A 27,500-nucleotide genomic window follows, 5' to 3' on the forward strand; every position below is an offset into this window, starting at 1 on the left:
CTCTATTTCGGCACCTTTAGTTATTGGTTTTACTACTCAATAAGTCCATAGTATGAATAACTTTGATTACACAATACTTGAAGTCGAAAAGATTTAAACTCAAAATAGATATGAGAACGAGAGATATAATCTCAAAATATTATGTTAATCAGCACGTTTGCAAATAATATACGACGATCATGAAATTGAACTTTGTCTCTGGCATAATGACTAAGCCATATAACTCAAGTCTTAGGCTAAGGCAAGCCCATGGAAGGAGTTGCGACTTAATTACAAGTCAAGTCAAAGTGATACAAACTTGTTAGAAGATGTGTATTGTTAAAAGTAATGAACAAAGAATGAATTTAACATCATCAAAAAAAAAGAAGAACACAATATCAAACATGGAACCTTTCGGGCCTAAAACCCTTATTGTTGGAAATACCAACGAAGTTCCTTATTGTTCGCTAGAACACTCAGATTTATAATTAGATAGCGTTGTGGGTCCAGGACCGTGGCTTTCCATCACTGCGAAACTCATCGACTTTGTTTTCTAGTGCTATGACACTCCTTTTCGAACCGCTAAGTCCCGGGTTCGGGTTCCGCTGTGAGCAACTTAAAGTTGAGTCCTTTGAAAAGTCTTTTTACTCACATTCTCTCATCGTATTTAGGTGTAAAATAAGTACCTGACCAATAACAGCGTTGTATCTGTCGAAAAAAAATTGTAGGATACTACAATTACGGAGATATGTCTCGTCCTCCATGTTAAGCGTTGCTGTAGGTTATGGACGCCTTGAAAAGCGCTTTGAGTACTCTAAGTGGATGTTGCGCTACATAAATGCTCAAGTTTTTTAAACAAGTCGTCTCCATATCCTGTTATTTTCGGCAAGAGATCAGAAACTGCGATGAGATAGGCACTGAGCCTAGGAACAGCAAAGTAACACCTGAAAAAAAAGTCGTATTGACATCCCGGCGTCCGAAGGAATAGCGCCGTATCTAAACTGCATTTAATGAGAGTAAAAAACTTGAAACTGACTTGACATCTTGTAATATTGGGAATGGGCCGAGTTGATCATTTTTGTAGGTCTGATATCCGAACGCAATAAAGGGCTCATAGAGAATATTTTACGTTGGTTTGAGAGTATTTCCATTGCAACAATGAGACCACAACATTTTGGGTCATCAGATCTCCATATAAGTGCACGTCGGAATCGGTTAATGTGGACGTATACTTATTTGCAGGTCTGATAACCCAAATTAGGCCGCAAGTTGTAGGTTTTATTTATTACTGTTGTAATGAAGAATATGTCGTGTCCGATTGAGAATACCATTTACATGAAATAAATGAGACCTTAAAATTATTTCAATTATTGGGTGAATGCATTATATACCAAATTCAGTCCCTTGGTTGTTGGACAAAGAATAATTATAAAGACTTTTCCACATCTGACTGGTATCACAGTGTTGTGGCTCGTTCTAATGAATCGTGTGATTTTGTGAGTTTTTTCACTAATCGAAACCATTGAGCCCAAAAAGGTGTTAATAGTTAACGTGTGTGTTGTCCTTTTACTTAGTGTTTATTGTGTTGGACACAACTAAGGGGCAGAATCTGTGATAAATACGTTCACCTAATAATTGTAAAACCACACTTAGATTAAAATAGATTTTTATCTTTACCTTGTCTTTGATTTAAAAAATATGACTCCATCCGGAACATCCCTAGAATTGTCTGCCATTCCAATTGGGAAATTCCGCTCCACGAGAAATGATTTGAAAAGATGGCTGTATAAACGTCCTAATGATGGTTACGAATATCCATAGTTTAAAAATAGCATTCCAGATTTATTTTGAATTTGAGTTCCGATAACTTCAAGTTTGAGCTGTTTTTTGTTAACGAATTTGAGATTAAAATGTCTTTTGTCCACATCATCATCATCATTATATCCAGTCCTGTGCTTTACAACTTTTTCCTTGAAAAAGTAAGAAACAAAAGCACTTGCCGAGGTATTCAAAACGTTCTTATAGTCTGCATCCCATAAAAATAAATTGGCCGAAAATTTTAGACCGGTGGACATGTCCAAGTTTATGTCAAAGGTCATATTCTTTTCATTTTCATTATTCTCATTGTCATCATCGCTAAACGGTGCAGATACTGATAATGTCGGAATTGTGATAATCATAGTTTCGATTTCGTTTATTGGTTTCCATCTCTTTCCGAATGTACAGATGTCTAAGTTTAATACAATAACTTCAATTTTCGCCGCCATATCGCTTATTCCAAACGTAGCCTCCCGATCATGTAGGCCACCCGACTCGCTAAAACAAAATTCATCCGGAGCATCGACCTCAAATCTTACTTTGGATACAACCTTACGACACGAATCTTTCGGCATTTTTACCGTTGTTTTCTGGAAATATTTTGGATCCATTCTCACCATTACAAAATCACCAAAATGTGCGAAATAGAAAATATTCCAAACCGTTTTTGTATCCTCGTCTCTCTGAGCCAGAATCTTGAGAGGAATAATGTTTCGCTCTTTAACTTTATTTGAACTGGACCTTGTCCCTGCTTCATCATTCTTTTCAAGTTCTGTCTCAAACTCAGATGTAGGTGCATTGTATTGAGTATAACCTGACAAATCTCGATATTTTAGAGGTTCTTGCTCGGAGGATTGTCTAAGATGATCAGTTATGTCCCGATCAGACTTGAAAACGTGACAATAAGAATCCAGTGATTTGAGAATGAGGCCATCCGCTATCCTGTTTTCTATAGATCTTTTAACAACGTGAGATCGAGGATGAGAATATGCCTGTGTTTCCAAGAACGTTTTATTCTGTCTACGGCTTTCTCGAGAACTCCGAGATGCTGGTTGAATTGCTGGAAAATAAATATATGTACACAATTATTTGGTGGGGGGAAAAGTGTAAGTAACGTTATCATTTTTCTATTTGTTATTATTATTATTATTATTATTATTATTATTATTATTATTATTATTATTATTATTATTATTATTATTATTATTATTATTATTGATATTGTTATTATTATTATTATTATCATATATATCATCATCATCATCATCATCATCATCATCATCATCATCATCATCATCATCATCATCATCATTATTAAGCATGCTCCATACGCCTGATTTTGATGAAATACCGTTTATTCAAACTTGGCCGCACAAAAAAGACCTTTCTCTACAACACAAGGCTAAATTTTAATTCGTGGTAAAACTACAATAATTTCTGCTTATTTTGATACCCAATATGATTGGTTTCATAAAGACATTGTCCAGATATTTCTTCTCTAACTCACTACTACAAAAAATCAACATTGCAAAATCCAAGCAAAGAATCCCGGCAGAATCATATCCAGTCCATACCCATGAAGGTTTCTTGGTACCGTTGCACTCTAATGCCACACCATATCGTTCTCATATTTCAGCTCAATGTCTGTTTGACGGCGAAGTGAGAGTTCTAGCACGGCCAACGGTTTCTCCCGACTTAAACCCCCATCGAGCATATTTGAATTTCATGAAACGACATTTAAGAAAAAGAGACTAATAACTCCGACGAACTCTTTCAAATTCTAACGGACATTTGGAGTGAAAGAGATCCAGTATTCATTAAGTCCAATGCAAAGTCAATGAAGAAACGAATAGTTGCTTTACAGACGGCCGATGGAGGTCATATCCAGAAAGGTCGCGGGTTCGAGCCCCCATCGCCGCCGCGAAGTTTTTATTCTCTGTTGTCTTCTGGCACTTTCCTACTCTCTTTACTTCCTGTTATTATAAAGTATCGACTGTAGAGTGAGTCATTAAATAACGTAGTGTTTTTTTTCCCTTCTTAATCGTATTTGCAAATCTCATTTTCCAATTTGCGTTCTTCAAACCCTAGATTTGAGCAAAATATAAATGAAAACTGTTTCATATTTGGTATCAAAATATTCAGCCTAAAGTTATAAATCAGATGACAGCAATAATCAACATTCGTCTTTAAACTGGTCTTAAAATCCCGTTTAAGGGGAGTGTTACCAACGATGGTAGAAGGGAAAATGAGCAACTTGAATTATTTTTTTTCTCTTTAGAAGTCATTTAAACATTAGAGTAATTTCCCTTTCCCAATCGGTGGTGTTATCCGTTACTATTGGTTAAATTATGAATCAATCGTAGTATTTTGTTGTTGCAACAATCGGTTTGTTGGTTTAAGACAGTTACAGTTCTAATTATATATAGTATAAATTGAATATATGGATCTGTATTTATATATGCCTCTGGCTTCATTTTGTGGATTTCACCCTTCTAATGCTCGACAACTAAGGAAGCAGCTTCTAATGGTGTTATGCCGATCGACCAAATATGCAAAGTCCGTACCGCACTCGTGCACAGTCGCAACACCTTCCCGGAAGCATCGTTACAACGCAACCATAATATGTTCTGCTGTTTCGGGCTCGTTACCACAACGGGTACATGTTGAACAGGTGGGAAGTCCCAATTGATACAAAGAGCGTGCTGTTAAGCAAGTTCTCGACCCAAGCCGATTGGCTACCACCCCATTTCTCCTCTTTCTTGTGGAAAAGCCAGGCAATTTCTCCTCCAGTTTCGAAGAGTCTATGCCCCCCCCCCCCCCCCCCCCCCGCCCTCGAGTGATTGAATTCGTCTAAACCGACCTCCATCTCTCCGAAGTTAGGGAATCGATGTACAAGGGTTGCCGGGACTTATTTCGGCTCGAAACGGGTCACCATCCATTATGCTTGAGATGGGTATCCCCATTCCCTCTCTCTGTGATCTTATTACGCCAGTTATTTGAAATCGTCATCCGTCGAACATCGTGTTTTGAATTGCTGCCATTATCTCCATCTTACGGGCAACTCTTTCGAGATAATAATAATATTAATAATAATAATAATAATAATAATAATAATAATAATAATAATGAGCTTTTAGATAGCGCAATATCCGCTAAACGTGCTCAAAGCGCTTTACAAGGTGTCACTGGCCAACAGCAACATTTAACATGTAGGACGGGACATGACGCCTGTTAGGCTATATACAAATTTTTTTTCGGACAGAGACAACGTTGTTAACGGCCAGGTACTCATTTTACACCTGAGTATGGTGAGAGAATGTCAGTAAAGAGCTTTCTCCAAGGACTCAACTATGCGCCGAGCGAGGCTCGAACCCAGGACCTTCCAATCCGAAAGTGAGTGTCGACCACATAGCCGCAGATCTACCCGATAGGAAAGGCTGAGGTCCAGCGTCATCCCCAGGTATATTGGATTCGGAGAAGCTGGTCCCCGACAAGGACGTTCAGTTTACGGGTGTACCAGACACTGCATCTTCAGATGCCACCCTGCTGAGCCCAGTGGACCTGAAACAGTCTCCATACCTTAAGCTGACGGATTCGATAAGAAAGTGAGAGGAGAAAGAGTAATAATCTAATTATTGAAATAATAGAATTAAATAAATGAGTGTGCTGGAGTTTGTTGTTGTTTTATCTGTTTTGGGGGATTTTACGGTGCGTTAACACTTTTGGGTCTTGCAGCGCCAGTAAAAGGAGAATGATAGGGGAAGAGATGTAGATCTGCAGCTAAAAGCACCTAAGGAAACGAAAGACAAAGTGGGACTGTTTGTAAAAGGGAACAGAATCAGAATAGTCTACGAGGAATTTAGTTTACTGCTTTTTAAATAGGGATTTTACGGCACTTGCAACACTCACTTTTTATGATTTCAGCACCTCTCAAGGCGGGACTCTAACCCAAGACCTCCTGATCCGAATGGGAGTGTCATACCTATTGTCATTGGTTAATTAATTGGGAAATTAATAACTATAATAGTACATTAAAGAGAAGTAATTTGCTGGGAAAAAAGGACTATTACTTTACTCTTAACATCCTCCCTCCCCGCTAAGGATCGACGCTACGGCCAGGATAAAACGAGCAATCTTAATGCAGAACAAAGACAGAGAACATTGAAATGAAAATAGATATAAAGGACCACTCTGCCCAATATGGAAGGTGGAAGAACGAGTACTTATCCAGTAAAGAGCAAAAGGATCCCGCTATACTCATATGTTTACAAAATACAGTATATTCAAAACTAAAATGATTTAATAGTACACAAGAGAGGGAGAGAGAGAGAGAGAGAGAGAGAGAGAGAGAGAGAGAGAGAGAGAGAGAGAGAAAGAGAGAGAGGTTTGACCTGAACAGGAGAATATATCATCTTTCTCAAACAAACAAAAAAAGATAGAAACTGAAACTATTTAATAACCCCCCCCCCCCCCCGAAAGGACCAGGAGAAAAACCCGACAGATGCCATTAAAGAGCAAAGTCAGGAACAACTTGGAAAGAGTAAACCGGTATAGATAGACATAAGACACAGCAGAGTGACCCGTCGACTTGAGTTGAGTTTATACGTTTAATTGAGGAGAATGAATACCATAATTTAGAGTGCAAAATTATTCATATTTTTGACCAGTTTAACTTTAATTTGACTTTATAGCATCTGGTTCATCTCGACATAATACTATTTTGAGACGTTGGGTCACAAATTGGCTCCACATTTGAAGTTCATAGAATCAATTAGATAAAGAGGGCATATTTGAATTTCATGAAACGACATTTAAGAAAAAGAGACTAATAACTCCAACGAAAAAAAAAAACAACAAACAAACAAAAAAAAGAAAAACAAGACCTAAAAAAATAATTTTGTAAATCTCTCTCTCTCTCTCTCTCTCTCTCTCTCTCTCTCTCTCTCTCTCTCTCTCTCTCTCTCTCTCTCTCTCTCTCTCTCTCTCTCTCTCCCTCTTTCTGACCTTATAGGCACAAATAGGAATATTTTTCAGGAAATGACTCTTGCTTCCATTTCTTTCTGCAAGGGGTTATTAACTGCAACTCGAGCTGAGCTGCATCACAATAACATCTAATCTCTTTCAGAAAGTGGTGGAATCTGGCATCGACAGAGAAAATCTTGACAAAATTAGTTGTTTCAGCTTATGTCTTTTCGGAATCATTTCATTTAATTAAAGCGCTTAGAGTCTGGTGTCTCGGAGTTATAGCGCTATATAAGTTTTCAGCATCTCAGCATAACTTCAAAAGATATAGATAGAACGAAGATAACGTCACTTATTGTTTTTTTTTTTCCATCCGTGTTTATGAGTAATTCTCACTCAACTGTATGAACAAGACTATAAAAGTCCATTCTTACGACATATTGTTTTGTGTGTTGGTCCGTTATACTTCCGGATGGCAATGTTGTGAGCTTCTTAGCCAATCACAAACTATCTATAAACTTACCTCCGGAGAATCTGACTTAGTCTAGATAGTAGATTAGGAGAGAATAGTGAGAGATTGAGGACCTTCGCGCATCGCATCAAAATCCCATTTTGTTAAAGCCTCTGGGAATGTGAAAAAGAGTTTTTCTTTGCAAGAAGCCGTGCACTTGACATTATTACAACTGATCGCTCCACAAAGTTGTCACGGCCTTGTTTTACTCTCGATGTGAAAGCCAAATACTCTTCAACAGTCGTAACGTCACTTCCTTCCTTATGACGCATGGTAACTTAGTAACACTGGCTCTGAACTATCGGAACGATGGCGGACGCCCGTATGAAATATTCCCCCGGCTATCATAAAAGCGCATCAAGAGGAAGAAAAAAACACATAAATTTGATCATGTTTTGACTTTTACACATTCTGATCACAAGGCATATGAAAAGTTCTAGCCAGCATGAAGATTAAAAAGTAATGATTTTTTTGGTTTAGAACCAAGATGGCCGCCGTTGCCGGGCGGCGTGACATCAGACTACTGAATCCAATTGTTATGAATCCATTCCTGTTGTTACCGTAAGCTAACAATGGCAGCAACAAATTTCCCCCCGGAAACAAAGGAAAGTTACTCCCGGCGATTAGTCACCAAACAAACCAAGCTGCTCATCTTCCCTTCTATCATATTTGGAGTTACCTTTCTTTTGCGCACTACTGTATAATGATAAGCATGACTTGTAACTTTCCCAGATCTCTGAGCTGAAGCACTAGGCTATAAAACATCCTCAAACAAGTCTCGGATTTAAAACATTTCGGCTTATCAAAGATCACTTTGATATATCGATCTTTTGACGTGTTGCGTTTAAATAAAATACTCACAACATCCACCAGGAAGATTAAACATGCTAATGCAAAAAGGTAGATATGTGTAAACTTGAGCGTTTCGTCTGATACATTCTAATGAAAACCAACCCCCAATACCTAAGGTCAATCCATTCTTCCACGTGTATGGAAGGATTGAAATTGACGCCACTCAGCTCTTTGTTATTGATTTTAGACAGCCATTTTGGTGATTAGTCCTCACTAAAATAATATATCAATCAGACTATTAACGCTTAAGCTTGGAAGCTGTAAAAATCTGTGCCAAATTTAAATTATATTACAAATACACATAATATTATGTGCTAGTGGCGGCTGTTTACCGACCTGACATGGTCTGACCTAGATACGCATCGTCTGCTATTAAAACCCTTTTGCCACTCTCCAAGTTGACTGTCTCTGTATTATAGTCTCGAGTTACATAGTTTTGTGTGTTGATACGTTTCCTCTGGCGGACAGATTTTGTGTGTATTTTACTTTAACGCATAACTTCAAAAGATATAGATAGAACGAAGATAACGTCCCTTATTGGGTTTTTTTTCCATCCGTGTTTATTAGTAATGCTCACTAAACTGTATGAACCAGACTATAACAGTTCATTGATACACATTGTTTTGTGTGTTGGTCCGTTATACTTCCGGATGGCAATGTTGTGAGCTTCTTAGCCAATCACATACTATCTATAAACTTACCTCCGGAGAATCTGACACTTCAAACTTCTGAAAATCTGCCTCTGCGCATGTCAAAATGCCAATTAACATGAAATAATTCACAAAAATCAACTCCATCTTGAACATGTTTTCATGTGTGTGACGGGTGATGACAGTTCCCGACGTCTATTCAACTTGATATCAGAGATAAAAATAATGTTTAGAATGTAGAGTGAGGCCTTTTGTCCTTACGGAATGCGCGAATAAGAATAACGAGTCTGTATTTAAGATGAGGTGGTATTTATATAGTTGTGGAAAACAAGGGGGCGTTCACAGCCTCTTTCTCGTATTGTGTGGGTGTTTTTTTACGTTTTCTTACTTCTTATTTCTTGACTAGCAAGTCATTTACTAGTAAAAAAACTAAACATAGGTTGCAGACATAGAATTGATCCTAGTAGGTATCTAGATACTAAATGTGACCCACCGTATCAAAGCGGTATTATGTCGGGATCCGCTCGACAATGGAAATTGAATTCATAGCCACAAATATCCAACTTGGGTTTAATTTCTGTACGTTATGGTGGAGTATAAAGACTATTTCTTGCATTGCAAAAACTTCTAAGCTCCAATTTCTCATCATTCTATCTCTAAATTCACTTTTTGGAGTCTGGATCATCCCGACATAATACCGTTTTGAGACGGAGGGTCACAAATGAAATCAAGTGAAATATAAACTAGGCTGGTGGTACTCGGGTGTCAAATGAGTTCCTGGCCGTAAACAGCGTTTTCTCTGTCCGGAAGAAAAAAAATTGTTATATCGCCTAACAGGCGTCATGTCATGTCTCGTTCTACATGTTACGTGTTGCTGTTGGTCAGGGACCCTTTGTAAAGCGCTTTGAGCACGTTTAGTGGATGCTGCTCTATATAAAAAAAGCTAATCTTAAAATAAATGAGAACAAGTAGAAACTGAGTAGGTGGTGTAGATGTATATCTAATGTGTATCAAGTTTTCGCCAGAGATGTAGCATTGTTACCGACTACGCATTTACTTTTCACCTGAGGACAGTGAAGGAATAAGAGTAAAGAGCCTTTTCCACTGACTCAAATAGGGGACAAAAATGTGGTGTTAAAAGAGCTTTTTTTAAGCTTTTTATTATATAGCGCAATATCCACTAAATGTGCTCAAAGCGCTTTACAAGTGGTCCCTGGTCAACAGCAACATTTAACATTTAAGACGGGACATGACGTCTGTTAGGCGATGTTATATTTTTTTTTCGGACAGAGAAAACGCTGTTAACAGCCAGGTACTCGTTTTACACCTCAGTACGGTGAGAGAATGTGAGTAAAGAGCCTTCTCCAAGGACTAAACAATGCGCCGAGCGAGGCTCGAACCCAGGACCTTCCGATCCGAAAGCGAGTGTCATACCACTAGAGCACATAGCCGCACACAGACGTGTTCCAATCCGGAGAACGGGGCAAACACCTTCAATAATTGATCTTCTGGTTCCAGAGCGATGACACTTATTTTCTAGTCTATAGCGCGGCTATGTGGTCTAGTGGTATGACACTCGCTTTCGGATCCGAAGGTCCTGGGTTCGAGGCTCGCGCTCGGCGCATAGTTGAGTCCTTGAAAAATGCTCTTTACTCACTTTCTTTCACCGTAATCAGGTGTAAAATGAGTACCTGACTGTTAACAGCGCTGTCTTTGTCCGAAAAATTGTAGTATCGCCTAACAGGCGTTATGTTCCGTCCTACATATTAAATGTTGCTGTTGACCAGGGACCCCTTGTAAAGCGTTTGAGTACATTTAGTGGATATTGCGCTATATAAAGCTCATTTATATATATATATGCTAGTCGTCAAAAAAGATCATCCATCCCCGTCTCGTAATCCCATGCATCTGCCTATACACCCTGCTACTAAGATAGTTATGTCTTCATATGAGTCAATATCTAGGACGTCGTATACATCTATAGATGTCGCTGGTCAATACTAGTTCTCCGACGGACTGGTTGTATACACACACTCCCAGTGAGTGAGTTTTGGAAGTGGAAGAATAGCAGGTGTGGCGTCACACTTCTTTACCCTATTCTGCCGTCGTATGACAAAAGGAGGTAAATGCCATTGGTTTAGTTTTGAACTATGGTCGGAAATGTGTTTGGAAATTTAAGGATTTATTTTATGTTTCAATTTCAAATTTGTGTATTTCTGATAGTATAAAATTGCACATTACTATTTGGCTTAGATCGTATTGTGTGACTTGAAATGAGGATTCCCATAGTATAAATAGCTCATTTTTGTTTACGTAGACACTTGCGTCATTTTACCATATGACGGCAGTATTGTCCCGTCGACACCGGAACTGAAACCAGAGACCTAACAATCTAATAGTCCTATTGGTTTTTTTCTGATAATACTAATGATGTTTTCCAAAAAAAAAAAAAAAAAGGTTAACAATTACTATGTCAATGGTAAAAACACAATATAACCTAAATTATCCCGTGTCCGATAACTTGTGGTGATCTGGTTTCCCTTACGCTGCGCTTTGTGATTAAACAGCCAAATTCTGACAAAACAATTTCTGATCAAAATAAACATTTAAAGAGAAATAGCTCTGGCCAAAATAAATATTTGAAGTGAAATATTTCTAGCCAAAAAAAACAAACAAAAAAACAACAAAACAAATCGAAACAAAACGAAAATATTTTTAAAAAGCAAACAAACAAACAAATAAAAATCACATGAAAAGTTAAAGATTTTTGGCCACAAAAAAAAAAAAGAAATTAAATGTGTTTTGTGAGCGTATGGCAGTACGGATTGTTGTTCATGGGAGAGGATAACAGCCGACCCAAATAGATATTGGTAGGTCTGATGACCAAACGCAATTATTATGGACTTGATTTAGTATTGCCGTATGCGTAATAAACAATATTTTTCTTGGTGGAGTTTTTTTTTCAACCTTCCATAATGGGCAGATATGTCACATGCTGTGTCTTCTATCCTCCCTCCCCCTATATCTGTTTTCCAACTTGCTTTCTGACTTTATCTTGGAATGAGATTACCTAGTTTTGTTTTTTTTCTATAGTCCGTTCCAAGTACCGTGTGCACGAAATATCGCAAATTTAGGAAATAAGATGCCGGGACTTTTTGCATGCGGGCTTATATTTTAAGTGACATTACGAATTTTGAATACCGATAGTGACAGACCAAACAGTTGTCTCACAATGCCCAATTCATTTGATCTTTTCATCGTCTGAAATAAAATATGACTCAATCTTTATGATGTTTACAGTAATGGTGTGTTGATTCTCTTTCCCGTGGGTAAAATATTCACAACAAAGTTGCATTCAGTGGCGTAGCTTAGCAAATAATTTTGGGTTGTTTGAAATAGTGTAACAATAGATATAATTTAAATAGTAATTAGTGTTGAATAATGCTCAATGCTTTTATAATTTATCTCTCCCCTGGTGGACAACAAACATGTGATAGACTGGACGACGCAAGCAGCTCTTGGGGTACTTACACATTTTTAGACAAAGACATTGATGTTAATTTTTACAAAACAGGGGATCCTCCCAAATTTTACCCCCTTCTCCGACAGGAAAATGAGAAATGCCTTTCACAAAGACATAATCCCCGTCCAACTGTTGAGCAAGACAACTCATACAGGTCGCACAAAACCCATTGGTTACCCATCGAGCAGGGTACATGTTTGACATTCTTGAATTATCTTCACTGAGGAGGGAGGGGGGGGGGGGTCTTTGAATATGATAATATGAAATGAAACAGAATCTAAACTTCTTTATCCCTGTAATTTTTGCACCTTTCAAATGAACCGCAGTTTTCAAATACAAGAAGTGCATAATCAAAATGATAATATAATTATTAATTTGTCCTATCCATTTTGAGTTCCTGGTTGTGGGCAATCTATTAATAATATTGCTATTCGCCTCATACCATGAAAAAGAATTCCGCGCTTCGCCTCACTGGAGAAATAGATCAGACAAAGGGAAATTGGTTCACATAGCAAAAAGTTGTAGATTCCAAGACTACACTATCACAGTACTTAAGTTTGAGATCATCTTAAAGTCTCATCCAGACACAAGCACAGGTCCCTACTAAGAGGAGTACACTCAAATGTTTACAAATCACATATAATATGTAAATAAAACATAATACAGTGCATAACTGTGCCTTGCAAGGAAAAAAAATATCATCTCCCAAAACTATCTATACATTTGACTGTTTCAGCAAAGGCATCCGGTCAGGGCCAGGACAAAACAAAGTAATCGGCTATGTGCGGCTGTGGTCTTGTGGTATGACACTCGCTTTCGGATCGGAAGGTCCTGGGTTCGAGCCTCGCGCTCGGCGCAAAGTCGAGTCCTTGGTAAAGGCTCTTTACTCACATTCTCTCACCGTACTCAGTTGTAAAACGATACACCTGGCCGTTAACAGTGTTGTCTTTGTCCGAAAAATTGTAATATCGCCTAACAGGCGTCATGTCCTGTCCTACATAAATGTTGCTGTGGACCAGGGACCCCTTGTAAAGCGCTTTGAGCACAATTAGTGGATATTGCGCTATATAAAGCTCAATTATTTGTTAATCTCATATCAAGACAAAGACAAAAAAAAAAAAAAAAACCAAATTCGAAAACAGCTATAAGGGGATAGAAGACACAGTAAGTACCTCCCTACCCACTGTGAAGGTCGGGAACTCCACCCAGAGAGTAAACTGCTACAATGTTTGTAGTGTGCGGCATGTGGTCTAGTGGTATGACACTCGCCTGCTGGTCGGAAGGTCTACGGTTCGAATACTGCTCTCAGCGGATCACGTTTGAGTCCTCGGAAAAGGCTCTTTACTCACATTCTCTCATCGCACGCATGTATAAAATGAGTACCTGGTCATTAACAAAGTTGTCTTTGTCCGAAAAAAAAGATGTAATATCACCTAAAGGCGTCATGTCTCGTCCAACATGTTCAGTGATGTTGTTGGCTTAGGACCTATTGTAAAGCGTTTTGAGCATATTTTGTGGATATAGCGTGAAAAAAATGTAAGTTTTAGCATCTAAATCATTCCGACATTTTACCGATTGGAGGCTATGAGTCACAATTTGGTTTATTGATGCTATGTGTTTAGCTTAAAATTCTCACAACATTCGCCAGCCGGTTATAACGTACCAACACACAGAACTATGTGTAACCTTAAACGTTGATAGTCTGATTGGTAAAATTTAGTGAGAACTAATCACTAAAATGTCTGTCTTAAAATAATAACAAAGAGCTGAGTGACGTCAATTGTGTTCCATCTATAAGACCAGCAAATAGAAGTAAGAAAACGCCGCACAACACCGACACAATACGCGAAAGAGGCTGTGACCGCCCCCTTATTTTCCATGACTATATAAAGAACCGCTCATCTTTAATTTAGACTCGTTATTCTTATTTGCTTATTCACGAAAGGCCACTCTCCATATTCTAAACATTATTTTTATCTCTGACTTCAAGTTGAATAGACGTTGGGAACTGTCACCATCCGCCAGGAGCATGAAAACATGTTCAAGATGGCGTTGATTTTAGTGAATTATTTCGTTTTAATTTGTATTGTGACATGCGCAGAGGCAGATGTTCGGAAGTCTCCAGAGGTAAGGTTATATCCATGTTATGCGTCTAAGTAAAATACACACAAAAACTGACCGCCAGATGGAATGTTTCAACACACAAAACTATGTGTCACTCGAGACTAAAATACAGAGACGGTTTTAATAGATATAATGAAGTTGACGTCACTCAGGTCTTCGTTATTGCTTTTTTCCATCCGCGTTTATGAGTAATTCTCACTAAACTGTATTAATTATTATTAGTTTTGTGTGTTGGTCCGTTATACTTCCGGATGGCAACGATATGAGATACCAAGCCAAGCGCATACTATCTATAGCAGACGATGCGTATCTACTCCAGAACATGTCAGGTCGGTAAACAGCTACTTGTACATATGGTTATTCGTAATAATATAATTTAAATTTGGCACAGGTTTTTATAGTTTCCAACCATAAACGTTTATGGTCTGATTGATATATTTTAGTGAGGACTAATCACCAAAATGGCTATCTAAAAACAATAACAAAGAGCTTAGTGGCGTCAATTTCAATCCTTCCATGACTCACTTGACTTATGCCTCTTGGTTGTCTCCTGGGGGAGCATATGGCCTCAACAGCACTCTTCCATCTTCTTCTGTCCTTGGCACAGACCTTTGCCTCACTCCAGGTAAGATTGGAGACGTACAAATCTTGGTGGAGGCTTCTCCTCCACGTCTGTTTTGGACGACCCCGTTTCCTCTTGTTCTGTGGGTTCCATTACGAGAGCCTGCTTGGTTGTATTACAGGGCTCTTGCCGCAGGGTATGGCCAACCCATCTCCACTTTCTGCGTCTGACCTGGACATCCTAAACTTTGGACAAATCCGTCCATACACGTGGAAAAATGGAGTGACCTCTCTCAGTTCTTTGTTGTTGTTTTTAGTCCACCGATTGGGAGTTAGTTTTTACTAAAATTTTATCAGACTTAACTCACTCAACCCTAACACCGACTATATCAAGTAGTTTACCAGGATTTCTTTTACCCCACCCATATTTATTACATTTTTCTGAGACAAATTATAGGCGTAGTATCAAACCTAATGTTTTTAGTTTTGACATGTTAATGGTAGTTGAATAAAACTATCTATTTACATGCTCATTTTTAATAAATATTTTCCAATTTTGAAAAGTAGCAAAAATCTCTAGGATTGAGTGAGATAACGCTCAAGTTTACAGATAACTTTTTTCGTTAGAATGTTTAATCTGGCTGGCGGATATGTGGTCTAGTGGTATAATAATGACACTCGCTTTCGGATCGGATGGATCGAGCTTTACTCAGCGCATAGTTGAGTCCTTGGAAAAGGCTTTTTATTCACATTCTCTCACCGTACTCATGTGTGAAATGAGTCACTGGCCGTTAACAGCGAAAAGAAATTGTGCTATCGCCAAACAGGCGTCATGTCTTGTTCTACGTGTTACGTGTTGAAGCGCAATGAGCACATTGAGTGGGTATTGCGCTATATAAAAGCTCAAGTATTTGGGGTTTTTTTTTTAATGAAAACGGTCCCCACAAAACGATAGCTTTAAATCATTAAAGAAGTTTGCTGATATTTATTAAATTATACCTTTATTTAAAATAAAGAGAATGTCAAAAATACAATGAAAAGGTTTTGACAAACAAAACTTACATATTCAGTCGCATGTAAAGACAATACAATACACACAAACAAATCTTGTCTCTTGTTGTCGCCTCAAGTTTGCTCCTCTGTTTTCTTGTAACAGCGTTGATCAGATTTTTCATGAAGAAGATGTTTTGTGTGGATACTACTTCGCTCTGTACCGAACATGGCCCAACAAATTTAAATATTGAGAACAACTGTGCTTCTCAAATATATTTTACGCACAAGACTTTGCACTATCCTTTTGATCGGGACAGACATTTGGCTGAATTAACTTTTAACGGCATACATCTCCTTTTAATTCGTCGCCAAACCAGCCAAAATTTAATATTTTTATAACACAGTTTTGGCCTTCTGTCTTATATTTAGTTTTTCACCGACCCGGCCAGTATTGAATATTGTTTATCACAATTTCGGCCTTCTCTGTGTTATACTTTATTGAGACATATACGCATAGTGACAGATCTGCCTTCTCTGTTCTATGATTTTATTGATCTCTTTTAGATCGGACTGACATTGCATAGACCTGCCTTCTCAATGCAATGATTTTGGTCATCCGTTTACTGACTTACACAGTCCAGTAACTTGCACTATGCCTTGCTATTTTCCGGCCCCGAACGTATTCCTAACAATCTGCATTGTGCGAAGAATAGCAAGTCATGGCTTGCGGTCTGCCATGGGTTTATATAACCATGGTGAGTAGTATTCATAGGACGACTGAGAGGAGTTGTCAACACAAGATAGCCTAACAACAAAGTTTGAAAAATAACAACTCATAGTCGCCTTAAGTTAATTTCTCATTGAGACTTAAGCTCCTTCTACAGTAACGTGACACCACCCATCCACGTTTAAAATGCGCTTTTATTTTTGTAGTATATTACATGAAAATAAATTTTTCAAACAGATAATGAGTAAGGTCAATAAGAGATCTATTTAAGGAAGTCTCCATGAAATGAATAAGATAGGCGAGATACTTATCTCTTAATTTAAGCGGGTCGTTATACCCTTAGATATTAATTAAGTTATTTTTCACTTAAAATACTCCAATGGAAAAAATGGAACAAATGTAAATAAAATCCATTCATTAAGGGGATGCATCAATAAAACATTTAAACAAGAAAATCCTTTAGTCTGAAGGATATAGCTCTACATGATATATGTTTTATGGTTATAAGTATGTAACAATAAGGATTATGATATTATTTGACTGAAAGATATGTAATATTATTATTAAAATATTGACGCAAATCACTCGATCATACAATCATTGAAGGTAGAAAACAGGACTAAAATTTGAAATGGCCAATACCCTGACCAATGCCAATCCACCTCCACCATATCAATCTGACGAACGCAAAAGTGAGTTTTAATGGTTATTGGGGAGAAAAAAAATAAAGATAAAATCAGCTACAATAGTTTGACTAGATGGCCTTTACCCACACACTACAAAATTACGCATTACTCCTATTGCGATAGTAAACCTGCATGGATGTTTGTCGTAACCAGGAATATGAGATATTAAAAAGGGGTAATTTTGCAGAAACAGACTCCACTTAAAAACTCTTCTGTTGTTCATGTTGTTGTGTTTTATGTATGTGAGGGGTTTGTGGTCCGTTTTAAGAACAAATGTTTTCAGTAAGAGATATCTGCTGAATGATTTCAGACCTAAAATAATTCCCAAGCATTCGCGTTCTATCACTGAATATCGTGTTTCACTGTATAGAGGCTGTCTGCTTGTGTACTGGCATGTCATTAGTGTACCGTCATTTTCTTGTTTGTAATAAAACACCTGCAATTCCGTTGCAAGATGCATCTGTTCTAACATAGAACTGTTTACTTAAATCTGGCAACTTTAATATTGGTTCAGAACATAGATTTGATTTAAGTTTGTTGAAGCTTTCTTCACATTTAATTGTCCAGTTTATTTTCTTTGGCACTGATTTCTTTGTGAGATTTGTTAAAGGCGGTGCAATATATGAAAAGTTTGGCACATATTTCTTATAAAAGATTAGGAGGCCAAACACTTTTCTGTCGTCCTTTTTAGTTTTGGGGGTTTGCAACTTTTTGATTTGTTATTGCTTATCGGTATCGGGTTTTTGGATCCGTAAGCCAAATATGTGACCTAAAAAATCAATCTGGTTGTAAGCAATGCTTGTCTATGAGGGTTTAACATTGATAGTGTACTGTTTTAGTGTTTTAATACCCTTCCGAGTGTTACAATATGTTCTCTCCACATTTCGGAGTGTATACACGCATCGTCCAAGTATGACAGTCTGTTTGGTATGTCTTGGAAAAGCATGCGCATCATGCGCTGGAAAGTAGTTGCTGCTGTAACTAGACTAAACGGTAAATAGTTAAATTCCAGCAGTCCAAGTGGTGACTGGACTGCAGTATATTGCTTGTATTCTTCTTTAAGGGCAATTTGGTAATACTCTTTGGCGAGATTTTGCTAGATGATAAATTTTGCTTTAGATAGCTAGGCAAATAGATTTTCTTGGTTTGGTATGGGTTCGGCGTTGAAGACTTCATTTAGCTTTCGAAAATCTATGCATTATCTTATATTACCATCTTTCTTTTTGACAACAACGATTGGTGAGCAATACGTGCTCGGAGAATATAGCATGGCACTATATCAGTGTCTATCATTTGTAGTTCTTTCACTACTGCTTCTTTTGATTGAGAGGGCACGGGGTAGTTTTTACTCTTTACTGATATAATTATTGTTGAAGTTAGCCTAATGTCGTGTTCGACAATGGGCATGATCTATATTACATTTCCATGTGCTCGAGGTCATTGGTCACATTGCATAATGTGCTCAAAATGACCCACTTAGTGAAAAGTATTCAGAGTTTGAGAAATATCCAATGTTACAATTGGTCATTTTACTCAGTATGACTCATGGATATGTTTACAAATTTCATAAACAAAGCAGCGTGTTTAGATACATTGAGAAATGTCCAATCGTTGTACAGCAACCGATCATGTGATCGGTGACCGGATTGAACGAAAACATGAATATATAGATCGCTCCCATTGAAGTATGGCTTGAATATCTGTTAGTACAGATTGGTGTTTTGCGATTAGTGACTTTGTATCTTGTTTCTATGACACATCTGACTCGGGGTTAATGTTTGCGTCATTTATCGATTCGTTTTCCCTGTATAACGAGATAGGGGGATGATGAAGCTCGCGTTCATCTTCTTCGGATTCAATGATTAGCCTCCGCTCGCGTTTTCGCTTTGAACATTAATGAAAACCGACGCGGGATTATGTTCAACATATTGTTTGAGTATGTTGATGTGTAAAGTTTTTGTTTTATCGCCCATTTTAATATAATAGTTTACTCCTTATCTAACTGCGGTTACCTTATATGGCCCTTTCAAAGTTAACAGAAGTTCCTTTGTGTCATCGGGCAAAAGCACTAATACCTGATCTCCAATGTTGAATTTTCTAACTTTGCTTTTTCTATCTGCGTAACATGATGTGCAAGGTAAACTGAGGTCCGTTATCTGATAATATCTCATTAGGTATTTCTAAGCGTGAAAACATTATCATGAGTGCTTCGGCTATATGGCCTGGTGTCGTTGATTTAAGTGCGACCGCCTCTGGCCAGCATGTGGCTTAATCAACCAGAGTTAAAATGTGCGTGTTATTTCTCTCAGAATTCGGCAAAGGCCCAATTATAGTTATTCTGCAGCACGGGAATATATTTTCTTTCAACTATTTCGGAAATAAGGGATGTTTCGGCAGTCAACCTTTCGCAACTCGCTTTTGACAGGTATTGCATGATTTAACGTATTGCGAACATCTTTTGTCATACCTGGCCTGTGAATATATATATATATATATATATATATAAATATATATATATATATATATATATATATGGACATTGTTAAGGATTACGCCGACTGAGGACGTGTAAAGAGACACAGAAACGAACGTCTCGGCCACAAAAAATGTGAGTGACAATTTGTATTCTATATATAGACGTCTATATATATATATATATATATATATATATATATATATATATATATATATATAATATATATAAATATATTATATTATATATATATATATATATATATATATATATATATATATATATATATCGTGTTCCATATTGTATTTTCTTTTGGAGATTGCAGTTTTGTGAAAAAGCTTAAAGTAATTTCTTATGGAATAGCTTCATTCTGTGCCTTAACAAAATCATTGTAATCAAAGTTTTGTGGCTCTAGCGAAATAGTCATTGGTGACTCTTGTTATTTGATCATAGATTTAGTTTCTGCTGGGGAAGCTATGTGTTGCGCAAGTTGTAATTCTTCAACAAATTTGGCATTGTTATTATCACCTTTAACATTACCAATTATCAAATCCACGATCGGTTTTGTAAAAGACAACATTCGACATTGCCTTTGTAATATGGGACTCTATGTAAACATTTGCGGTGTCAAATGTTTCAACGTTACTACTGAAGGATATGCACTGAACGTGTTTCCAGTTTTATCTTCATATGTGATTAGTGAAGCCCTGACACCCACGGTAGTACATCCTGAATCCCTAAGTGTAGCGCATTCTAACCCGTTCACTTTGCCTTTGCTAAACTTAAGTGAACATAAACGGTATGTTTGTATGATTAGAGACATTCCCATTACATAACATAACATAACATGTGGTATAGGGCAAAATAGATAAGATCCCTTGAATGCCCTTAATATTAATTAGTAATGCCATAAATCTATTTATTAAATATTACAATAACGATACACGTGGTAAAGATAGTATTTCAACTTAAATGTACTCATGTGGTGTTCAAACATATATCTTTAACCGTGACATGCAAAGCACACACACACACACACACACACACACACACACACACACACACATACATACGCGTATAGAAGATAACCATAATAATATAATAATGCATAATATATACATACAAGATTGAAAGCCATGTCAACAGCAGAGCAAACACGTATTATTCGTCATATATAAATCTCCCATCATATAATTCCATGTCTACTAACACCTTGAAATAATCCATAGATTTTGCATTCTTGGTTTCAAATTTCACACTGTTCCATTTCTGAGCAATACGAATACCGAACCAGTTTTGTCTTATGTTTGTTTTGCATCTAGAGACAAAAATCTTAAACTTGTCCCCTCTAGTAAAAGTAATATTAGAATATGAAAAAAAATCAGAAAAGTCTATCCTATCCAGACCATGTACCAATCTATAAACCTGAATTAAATCCCCACGAATTCTTCTCTATTTCAAACTGGGTAAGTCAAGACATTCTAACCTTTCCTAATAAGATAAATACTGTATTGTATAAATTTTTTTGGTAGCTCTCCTCTGTACACTTTCAATACTAATAGATTGTCTTTTATATAATGGGCTCCAGATGCAATTTCCGTATTCTAGAATTGGTCGAATGAGCGATTTACAAATATAAAAATGTGGTTTTATCAAAACTTATAAAGGTTCTATATATTATTCCCATCATTCTGTTTGCACGGCTTACACAATTATCAATATGTAAATCAAATTCAAATGTGAATCAAAGTAACTCCCACATCCTTTTCATAAGGCACAACGGAAAGTAGATTTGACATAGAAGTATCGGTAAAATAATTATGACATGGATTCTTTTTTCCTATATGTAATACTTTACATTTCGAAACATTAAAATCCAAATGCCATGTTGTAGACCATTTGAAAAGTGAAAATATATCATTTTGTAGAATGTTATGATGTTCAGTTGTACTATATATCTTTGTATCGTCTGCAAACAGTTTGCAGGCTGAATTTATGCCACATGGTAAATCATTTATATACAAAAGAAATAAAAGTGGTCCCAATACGCTTCCTTGGGGTACACCGCTAATTACATTCTTAAAATCCGACCCCACACCATTGACAATGACCCTTTGTATTCGATTATTAAAAAAGTCTTTAATCCAGTTAAAGATATTCCCTTTAAATCCATATGCTTTTAGTTTAATGAATAATCTCTCATGAGGTCATCATCATTGCCTTTTTCACCCTGGGTCAGGGTATAGGCCACAGACAAACAGTTTCCATCCTTCTCTATCCTGAGCCAACTTTTTTATCTCATTCCAGGTCTTACCACTTCTCTGTATATCAGCTTCTTTAATTCTTCTCCATGTTCCTCGTGGCCTTCCTCTTGATCTTCTGCCCTGAGGGTTCCAGTCCAATACTTTCTTTGTTATAGTTGAGTCATTCTTTCTAAGCGTGTGTCCAATCCACCTCCATCGTCTTCTTCCTATATCCTCTCCCACTGGTTTCTGCTGTGTTCTTTTCCATACTTCTTCATTTTTTATTCTATCCATCCATTTTATTCTGAGTAGCTTACGCATGCACCTGTTTACGAAAATCTGTACCCTCCTTATACATGCCTGTGATGCGTTCCAAGTTTCACATCCATACAGTAGGACAGACTTCACGTTTGAGTTGAAAAGTCTTAGCTTTAGTTGAAAGGAGATATCTTTAGTTCTCCAAACTCTGTTCAAAGATGTGAATGCAGCCTGTGCCTTTCCTATTCGTGCTTTCACCTCTGCTTCCGTGCCTCCATCCTTGTCAATTATACTTCCGAGATAGCAGAAAGTGTCTATATCTTCGAGTTCCTGATCTTTTACTTTGATCTGCTCCCTTTGACGCGTACCTATCCTCAAGACCTTTGACTTTGCAGGGTGAATTCTTAGACCAATTGATTCCGAGAGGCTGTTTATAATTGTGGTTTTTGCTTGCATCTGGTCCTGGGTGTGGGACAAAAGAGCCAGATCATCTGCAAAATCCAGATCATCCAACTGTGTCCAGGGGTCCACTGTATCCCATTTCTTCTCCCTTTGGAGGTTTCCTTCATTAGCCAATCAATGGCAAGGATGAACAGGAATGGTGAGAGCAAGCATCCCTGCTTGACACCAGTCTTAATTTCAAAGCTGTCAGTAAGCTGATCTTCATGTACAACCCTGCAACTTGATCCTTCATACATTTCCTTAATGAGGTTTACTATCTTTTCAGGGAGTCCATAATGTGCCAGAATTTTCCACAATGTTGCTCTGTCAATACTGTCGAAAGCCTTCTCGTAATCCAGAAAGTTGACAATAAGAGGAGAGTTCCATTCTATAGACTGTTCTACTATGACTCGCAGAGAGGCAATCTGGTCGGTGGTTGAACGGTTTTTTCCGAAAACCTGCCTGTTCGTCCCGCAGTTTAGCATCTGTTGCATTCTTAATTCTCTCTAAAATAATACGGTTGAAAACCTTTCCTGGGATAGAAAGAAGAGTGATGCCTCGATAATTATTACAATTACTGAGGTCCCCTTTCTTTGGAAGCTTGATAAGATGTCCTTCCTTCCAATCCTTTGGGAATATCCCGTCATTCCAGATTCTCTCAAATAGTGGGTGCAGGGCCTCAGCATTTCTTTCCGCATCAACTTTTAGAGCCTCCGGTGGAATCTGGTCTGGTCCAGCAGCTTTCCCCCTTTTCATTTTGTTAATGGCACCCACAATCTCTGCTATCGATGGTGGATCACAGCTAATTGGTAGCTCATTCCTTGCAGGCAAAATTTCTGGCTGGTTGTCTGGTGGTGGTCTGTTCAGAAGGCAGTTGAAATGTTCCCTCCATCGTTCAGATTGAGCCTCTTTTCCAAAAATAGTTTTCCCATCTTTGTCTTTGACTGGTACCTCTGGTTTCCCATATTTTCCAGCAAGTGTCTTGGTAGTTTGATAAAGGATCCTCATGTGTCCTCCAGTCGCTGCTGCTTCTGCTTTCTCTGCAAGTCTGTTCATGAATGCTTCCTTGTCTTTCTTCACAGATGTTTTGACTTCCTTAGCTATGGCTCGATACTGCTCTTGTGCATCCAGTCTTGAAGCCCTTGTTCGGCTTGCATTCACTTGTTCCTTCCTTGTTCTCCTCTTTTCAATAAGGTCCAAGGTGGTTGGACTTATCCATTCTTTATGTTCCGATTTCTTTACCCCCAATACCTCGTGGCAAGTTGTTATGTAGACTTCCTTGATCTTTGCCCAATGTGACTCTACGTCTATGTCCTCCTCGAGCTCAGTAAGAGGTTGGAATCTATTACTCAATTGTAGTTTGAATTCCTCATTCTTTTCCCCATCAAGTGCATTCACCTCGAATTTTCTTCTTGTATGTGATCTGGCCCCGTGCTTTCTGAGTCGGAGCTTAAGCTTTGCCAATAGCAGATGGTGGTCTGATCCAACATCTGCCCCTCTCCGTACTGTCACATCTTCCAATGAACGTCTGAATCTACGAGAGATACAAAAATGATCAATCTGATTCTCTGTCACACCATCTGGTGAGACCCAAGTTGCTTTGTGGATCCTCTTATGGGGGAACACTGATCCTCCAATCACCAAACTGTTGAATGCACAGAAATTTGCAAATCTCTCTCCATTATCATTTATTTCTCCCATGCCATGACGTCCCATGATACCATCATAGCCTACGTTATCCTGTCCCACTTTTGCATTAGCATCTCCCATCAATATGTTGATGTCTTTCCTTGGCAACTTGTCAATGACTTGTTGTAGCAGACCATAAAATGTATCTTTGTCCTCATCTGTTGCATCATTTGTTGGGGCGTAGATCTGTACAATGTTCATGCTGATCTTCTTACTCCGTGTTGTAAAGGACGCCATGATGATCCTTTCTCCGCATTATTCCCATCCTCTCAGTGACTTCTGGGCAAACTTGCTTAGAATTATTCCTACTCCCTGTGTATGAATCCCGTCCCCTCTCCCTGAATATAAAATCTTCTCCCCAGACTTGAGGTGTTTCTGTCCGGATTGTATCCAGTGGGTTTCGCTTACTCCAAGTATATGCAGCCTGTATCTTCTCATCTCAGTCACAACTTGAGAGCTTTTTCCTGCTTCATACATGGTGCGAACGTTCCACGACGCAATTCGAAGCTGCTTGTTTGGCGAAGACGTCATCGGGTCAGCAGAGTCCTTTCGGCTTTGTCTGTTGTCCTTCATAAATTCTGTAATTCCAGAAACTCTTCGGTCGCCCAAGCTAAAAAAAGGATTTAGTTTGTCTGTCTGTGTTTCTGTAACGGTTTGAGTTTAACGGAAAGGGGTGTTAACCCTTTGCCAACCCCCAACCTGGAGGACCAGGTGACTCAAAGATGGGGGAATCACACACCATTAGTCGCCTTTTACGACACGCTGGCTTGGCGTTGGGCTATTCTTGACCCTCTCAGTTGAGGGACCCCGGACACCACACGGGGTGCTCATGAGGTACAGAATCAAAAGCCTTGCGGAAATCAAGATAAACAATATCAATGCATTGATCAAGATTAATTAACTTGGTAAAATCCTCCATCACCTGTAAAAGTTGAGTAATGCATGATCTCTTTGATCTAAAACCATGCTGGTTATCGTTTAGCATCGTATGACTTTCAAGAAAGTCCATTATTCGGTCTTTCAAGATAGACTCCATAACCTTACAGAGTACGCATGTTAAGCTGATTGGTCTATAGTTTGCAGCATCTAGTTTGCTTCCCTTTTTATGAATGGCAGTAATATTGGCTTGTTTCCATTCAATAGGTAAGGTACCAGATCCAAGAGACTTATTATATATTGTTGATAGCGGCTGTGATATTTCAAAGGCCATTTCTTTCAGTAAACGGGGATGAAGGGAATCGTGTCCCATGCTTTTAGTCACGTCTAAATTCAACAATTTTGCAAGTATGTCTTCTTGTGTAATATAAAAATCGGGGACGTTTAATTGTAACATTGAAAGTTGGTATATTTGTAGTGTCTTCTTGAACAAACACAGATGAAAAATAATTATTTAAAACATTAGCTATATCTATATCCGAAGTAACCTTGGTACCATCATCTTTCAGTAAAACACTAACACCTGGTTTTCTTTTCAACTTTCTGTTTACGTATCTCCAAAAGCCTTTCGGACTACTCTTACATTCGTGTGCCAATGTACATTCATACGTTTTCACAGCATTTTGAATCGTGTATTTGGTATTATTTCTAACCTTGACATAATTATGAAAATTATCTGTTGTAGGATACTTTTTGAATTTCTTATACAATTTATGTTTCTTATTAATTGTACGTTTAACGTTTTTTGTCCACCACAATGGTTTATTAGAACTATTTTTTTGTTACATCTTAATGGAATGTGTTTAGATTCTATACATTTTAGTTTGTTTTTAAAAAACAACCACGCCTCATTCACACCGTAGCCTTCAAGAGCACCCCAATTCACGGCATTTAGGTCTTCTCTACAAGAGTTGTAATTACCTTTGAAATAATCAAAATAAACATGTGAAAGATGTTTGGCGGATGAAAGATTTAACGATATAAGAAGTGAGTCATGATCACTTTTACCCACCGAAGGCAAATGGTCAATATTATTATTAATCCAATAATCATCGTTACATATTACCAAGTCGAGTATATTACTAGTTTGGTTCAGTCGGTGTCTCGTAGCCTGTGTCGCCAGCTGAATAAAGAAAGCATCCCTAATTGCCTCGACAAATAGATAGTCGGGAAAAGTTAGACATGGTTCTGTCCATTTAATGTTAGGAAAATTATTAATCTCCGACAATGATCACGCAATCAAATTTCATTCTACCTACTGACTGTAAGGTTTCTTTTATATCTCTAATGAAAGTTAATTTGTCTGAATTATGAGACCTATATATATTTCCTACAAGTATGTGTAAATTGTTATATTTAAAATCACACCATACACTTTCACTAATCATAGGCTGATCAAAAGAGACTATATTGGCATCAATACAATCCAAAACATAGATGCAACACCCCGACTTGGGTAATCATTCAAAAATAAGTTATAACCATCGATAAAAAATTCAATTTCTAAATCAATCTCAAGTTCAATTTTTGGCATAATTTCAGTAAGACATATTATCATGGGATTATGTTTCTGTATCATACATGTTAATTCTGATCGTTTGTTAAGTAAGCTATCGACATTAGAATATAATACAACAAAATCATAATTTTATAAAGGAAGATGAAAAGGCAAATTTGTTGAGGTGTCACTATCAGGTGTTCCAGACAGGTCTGTGATAAGTCATTGGTCTGACTTTTGTCGTGTCGATTTAAGGCGTCTTGAATGAAATTCTCTCCCCCCGGGACTGTAATAGGTTTTGCGTTGGGTTTGGTGGTGGTCTATCTGGCGTTGTGATGGTAGAGGGGTTGTCGACGTGATGTATATTTGGTCTTCAGTCTGTTTAATTGAACGAATTCGAGGGCTGGGCGTGTCGGCGCCAGTTGATTATATTTGGGCATCGAGGGGACTGTCTGGATCATTACACAGTAAACATTTATTTTTTTCTGGTAATTGGATCAGCTGTTTAGAGTGAGTAGTGTTTATTGAAGCATTAGCCGTGTCCAATAACGTTGAACTTTGTATTATTATTATATT

General features: G+C 37.8%; 2 protein-coding genes across 3 annotated transcripts in view; one reads left to right on the top strand and one right to left on the bottom strand.

Moving 5' to 3' along the window:
- Window positions 1-1,659: 1,659 nt before the first annotated feature.
- Window positions 1,660-8,919, bottom strand: LOC144979118 (uncharacterized). Its single transcript, XM_078925717.1, has 4 exons — window positions 8,824-8,919; window positions 8,459-8,579; window positions 7,283-7,297; window positions 1,660-2,857 (listed from the first exon to the last, which is right to left on the bottom strand). The coding sequence occupies exons 1-4, from the start codon at window positions 8,917-8,919 to the stop codon at window positions 1,785-1,787; spliced, it is 1,305 nt and encodes a 434-aa protein (XP_078781843.1). The 3' UTR covers window positions 1,660-1,784.
- Window positions 8,920-14,201: 5,282 nt separating this feature from the next.
- LOC144979650 (uncharacterized) overlaps window positions 14,202-27,500 on the top strand; it is a 19,184-nt gene continuing 5,885 nt past the window's right edge. For both annotated transcript variants that reach the window (XM_078926479.1, XM_078926480.1), the window contains exon 1: window positions 14,202-14,422. Coding sequence is in view for 1 of the 2 variants with exons in the window: in XM_078926480.1 (XP_078782606.1) it covers window positions 14,403-14,422 (20 nt within the window). In the remaining variant the exon portion in view is untranslated. The remainder of the gene's footprint in view (window positions 14,423-27,500) is intronic.

Source organism: Berghia stephanieae, chromosome 9 (assembly GCF_034508935.2).
Source record: "Berghia stephanieae isolate SIO BIC M18660-M18661 chromosome 9, UCSD_Bste_1.3, whole genome shotgun sequence".
In the NCBI taxonomy this organism is placed as follows: Eukaryota; Metazoa; Mollusca; class Gastropoda; order Nudibranchia; family Aeolidiidae; genus Berghia; species Berghia stephanieae.